General features: G+C 37.9%; 1 protein-coding gene across 2 annotated transcripts in view; it reads right to left on the bottom strand.

Moving 5' to 3' along the window:
• Positions 1 to 5,000, bottom strand: part of LOC137996390 (uncharacterized) — a 13,926-nt gene that overhangs the window by 1,628 nt on the left and 7,298 nt on the right. For both annotated transcript variants that reach the window (XM_068841767.1, XM_068841766.1), the window contains exons 2-4: positions 3,364 to 4,476; positions 2,311 to 2,619; positions 1 to 2,078 (exon numbers count right to left, since the gene is read on the bottom strand). The exon at positions 1 to 2,078 is cut by the window's left edge and continues 1,628 nt beyond it. In XM_068841767.1, coding sequence (XP_068697868.1) covers positions 2,320 to 2,619; positions 3,364 to 4,467 — 1,404 coding nt within the window. In that variant the 5' untranslated portion in view covers positions 4,468 to 4,476 and the 3' untranslated portion in view covers positions 1 to 2,078; positions 2,311 to 2,319. The remainder of the gene's footprint in view (positions 2,079 to 2,310; positions 2,620 to 3,363; positions 4,477 to 5,000) is intronic.

Here is a 5,000-nt window from a genome sequence, read left to right as displayed (position 1 = left end):
TAAGTTTCGCAATAATCCCAACTAATCTACTTATTTTGACCACAATGTGTTCAATATGAAATTTCCAACTTAAACTGCAGTCTATTAAAACCCCAAGATATGTTACATGATCTTTGCATTCAAGGTTAACTAATTAACTAATGCTCCAGCTGCCAGGCTTCCTGACATTGGTGAGACTGGCTGAAACCTTAACACGAGACTGACTGAACACAAAACAAGAAATGGTGATGCCAACAATCACATTGCTGTACATCATCAACTGACAAACCACAACATTGACTGGGACACTGCTCAATGCTTAACCTACAGGTCCTACAATACGAACTATTTTCAACGACTGACTCTGGAAAGTTGATACACTAACTTAGACCAAGCGCCTCTTACATGTCAACTACCGGCGCCTTACAAACGACGTATCCACGACTTAAACGAAACCGACAAACGAACTTCCAACAGACCGACCTAGTTAGACTAACAATACTCGGACCTAAAATCACTTTCAACGAACCAGACCTATAACATCATCGACTGACAAACACTATTCACTTGACTCTGAAGATGACTTCCGCTCAGGTTGTCGAAACGTCAGTCACCATCGAAAGTCTCTCAGAACTACCCTCACCCGGACGGAATAATAATAATAATGTCTTATTTAGCTCATACTTAAGTTTACATTTGATTTTAAATTCTTTGGTTTCAGTGGCATTTTTAGTATTTTTCTTTTAGTTAGTTAGTAGGTTGCGAGCTGGGGAGCCAAGTGAACCGATAGGTTTTCTAGTTAGCTCCCCGTACAATTTAAGTTATAAAGAGAAGGCAGGTAATTACAAGGTACGAATTACAACAATAATGAAAGGACTAAAAAATTACAGCAATAATTAAATGACTTACTAGTTTACAAACTTAGCTAAGAGGAAAATTGGTTCCCTTTTTGTTCTGACAGGAGGTAACGTTTTATATACTTCGGAAATACAAACACACTTAAGTCTTTTAAAGAAGATGGAAGGTCTTTCCAGATATCAATTGCCACACGGCCACACGGCCACACTATACGAACTGCTATTGTTATTGTTACTGTTTCGTTGTTGGAAAGATGATAACTTCTTCATTACCATATATATATATAAATAAGATTAAGCACGATGGTAAGTCTTAACAAGATAGAAAACTAACAAATATCTTCATCATTTTTCTTAGTATCTTTCAGGACTTAATTTCAGTCTAAATTTTATTAAAAAGTTCTACTGCACTCATGTCGTTCGCAATGTTGTTATTGTTACTATGCCAATTGGGTAATTTTCAATGAAGACTAATCAGTGACTTGCTTGTAAGTAGTCAGCATGAGAAGTGCTGCATCAAGACAGGACGCATAATAATCCACCTGTATCCCAATTACTATATTATTCCATTATTTATGTTTTTGTTTTTTTCATTTGTTTGAGGGCCACGAGTTCATCAGTATTTTGTACTGTCAAGTGTCACCCTCAAAAAATTATGTTTTTATCTCATTTGAAATAAAGTGATCTTGTGTTAACTTCAACTATTTCTGTGAATGTAACAAAACCAAAATAACCACATAACATTACACCCTACTTTTCTAATCCTAAGACACTGTCCATTTTTAAGAGGGGGATGCCCCTGGGATTTAGGGAGGAGGGCATGTAAAAAAAATGGGCTTCAAAGCAGGGGAGGTCAGCCAAAAAAATGCTCTGATTGGCAGGTAACCCCCTATGAGGTGTACTTATAATGGTATGGGAAATAAGGCAAAATTTTCTATCTCATTACCCCCGAAATAGCATTTCTGAATTTTTGACAATTTAAATTTTCCCATGGGAACATGCCCATGTCCCCCCTCCCTTTGTCCCCTAGTTTGTTACTTGAATACAGTTATAAATCACGCCATCATAATGCTCATTAATTAAAAAAAATACCAGTAGCACACTACAATCTTTTCTTTTCCCTTTGATTGTGATGACAAGAAATAATAGCTACAATAAAAAGTGCTCATTACCATTACATGAATGAGCTGGCTCTAAGAGCCCTTTGAAGTAATGATGTAATGAAGTACTCCAAGCACCGACCTAAAACAAAATAAAAATATTTGTTAAAAACACATTTGTGGATAAGAATTTGGAGTGATTCGTGTTCCTTCTAAGTTGCTCAGAATATCGCCTGGTACTTAACCGACGAGGCCAAAGGCCCAGTAGGCTGCAATCAGCAACGCCAGTTTCTGTCACTGACCATGTACCATCAATGAAAGGGTTTTAATTATCTTCTTAACGCAGTTAACGCCAGCAGGGATTCCACACTTACTTAGACATTTCATGAACGTGAGTTCTCTGGGTCATCATCGTTATCATCATTATCGTCATCATCATCGCTACTATCGTCATCATCATCATCATCATCATCATCATCATCCTCCTTCTCCTCCTCATCATCACCATCATCATCGCCTTCTTGATTGAGCATCATCTCTTTCAAGAATGAAATCTCCTTTTCAAGCTTTTCTAGGTTCATTCCGGGATCTACTAAGACTTCTATTGCATACGCTGCCTCTTCATACTGTTGGCCAAGATCGTTCAGGTCCGTTTTAATTCTTTTCACCTCTTCCAACAGTTCCTAAAAATAACAAAAGAACAAATACGAAACTTTTGGTCCCGGCGCCCTCACAGATTATTATTATTATTATTATTATTATTATTATTATTATTATTATTATTATTATTATTATTATTATTATTATTATTATTATTATTATTATTATTATTATTATTACTATTATGGTAATCGGACCGAGTGGAGTCTAATTTGGTCGGTAATCATAGAAAGGATTAACAACATCGGACGACCGCGAAAGCCCGAAATTGCCTTGGATTACATTGTAATGCAATTGAGAAAAACTAACCGTGAAAAGGGCTATCATATTACCATGGACCCAGTCTTGAAATGATAATTGTGATCTAAGAGGCCATTAAGGCATTTAAAATATAAACCAGCCGACCTATGCGCCCCCGAACACGTTTTGTTTTTATTTCTTCTCACTGGATAAGATGATAGTGATATGAAGGAACACAATGCAAAAGAGCTTTAAACGAGTTGTAATCACATGATCTGCCAAATATGGTTGTGACTCTCGACAAAGAAAGTCGCTTTCATGTTTTTTTCTTTTAATTTTTGTAGAGTTAGAGGAACATGAATGACGCCATTTATCGGCTTTTCTTTCGGCGCGGTATCTCAACCAATCAGATAACTCAATTTTGAAAATATATGCATAGTCAAGAGAAATTTTTTCCAAGAACAATCGTTCGTCAAATTGTCAAAGGAAGCTCATTATGTTTCATTATATTTACTTCTTGAGCTTACCTTGAAATGTTGATCGACTTCGGCTTTTGCTTCATGTATATCCTTTCCCACTAGCGCAGCATCAATTGCGAGAGACAATGCAGTACCCGTCCCTGGGACACATGATGCAGCCCCTGACGCAACTTCCATTCCAGCCCCGACAAAATCTCCCTGGCAAAGCCTCCAGATTCCAAATCCGGCTCCGACCACTGCCCCTAGGAAGGGGATTGCCTTCGCCGCTGCTTTTCCAGCGGCTTTTCCAACGGCTTTTCCAGCGGCTTTTCCGACGGCCTTCCCAGCGGCTTTTCCAGCGGCTTTCCCACCAGCTTTTTCGGCGGCTTTCCCAGCGGCTTTCCCAGCGGCTTTCCCGGCGGCTTTTACGACTGCCTTTACCCCAGCTTTTGTTGCTGCTTTGGCTGTTATCTTTCTTGCTACCTTTCTCAGAATAGCTAAGTCTGCTGCTTTAATCATTGCTTTTGCTGCTGCAGCCTCCAACTTTATTTTCAGTTTTTCAGCAATCTCTTTATCCTCTGGGTCATTGTAGACACGGCCAATAACGTTTTTTAACTCCTCCAATATGGGCTTGATCTTCGATTGAAAATTATCCCTAATTGCCCAGTAATTTTTAACGAGGTCATCTTTTACCTTTGCTTCCTCTTCTTGTTTCTCTCGCTCAGTCATCTTTCCTCCTTTCGACTGTAGTGCATTCCATTTTTTCCTCAATTTGTCAAGAGCACGCTTCGTAACAACTATTATCTTACTGAATTTTTCTTTCTTGGCTTTTCCAAAAGGTCCAAAATGAGTAATTGTAATGTCGAAGCTTTGCCCTCTACGTTCTATTCTGAAGATCAAGCAGTTGAACCTTCTCGGATTCCTGGATTCTTCATCAAGATACTGAAACAATGTATGGCCTGGATATACTGCAAAAATGCGGCATTCGTCATCCTCGCCACGCAATCTGGCCCACATTGGAAACACTCTACGATAAGCGTCTAAAATCGTTTGACAAATTTCTCCCAAAATGGTGTTCCTGTTGTATTGGGCATTGAGGTGATTGGTCATGCAAAAATGGAAGGTTATCCCATTTTCGGTATAAAAGTTCCTAACGTTGATGTGGCTAGACATCTTATAAACCTGAAACATAGATTTCAAAATATTGATTTATTGATTTAATAAAAAAGGAAAGAGAATGAATGAAATGAAATGAAATAATGAATGAATGAATGAATGAATGAATGAATAAATGAATTTTAATTTAATAAGGCATACACACTCAAATTGCTTAATTATAGAGAAAGTTTGTTGAAGTTTAATTAGATCTAGCTTCAACAGACTGTACAACCGTGGAATTATGAAGATTTTTAAAGAGTGGATCATTGCATAATTCATTTCCAGAGTTTTGATTGTTTGATATTGCAGTCATGGGATATGAGCCATTAGTATATACTAAAACAGTGGATAGTATTAAACGCGCGCGCTGATTGGCTCGTCAAACTCCGAATATCCTGTGCTATTTACCTCCGAGACACTCGGGAAAAAATGGCGTCCCGGTTTGTTTCCGTGACAAGTGAAGAAATCATCCAAATTAATTTTTTGTGGTGTATATTATCTCACTGTTTTAGTATATACTAAAACAACTCAGTGTCGGTGGCTAGCGT

The sequence above is a fragment of the Montipora foliosa genome, chromosome 3, assembly GCF_036669935.1.
Source record: "Montipora foliosa isolate CH-2021 chromosome 3, ASM3666993v2, whole genome shotgun sequence".
Taxonomy (NCBI): Eukaryota; Metazoa; Cnidaria; class Anthozoa; order Scleractinia; family Acroporidae; genus Montipora; species Montipora foliosa.
The sequence above is the reverse complement of the archived record's forward strand: the minus strand, read 5'-3'. Positions and strand labels throughout refer to the sequence as shown.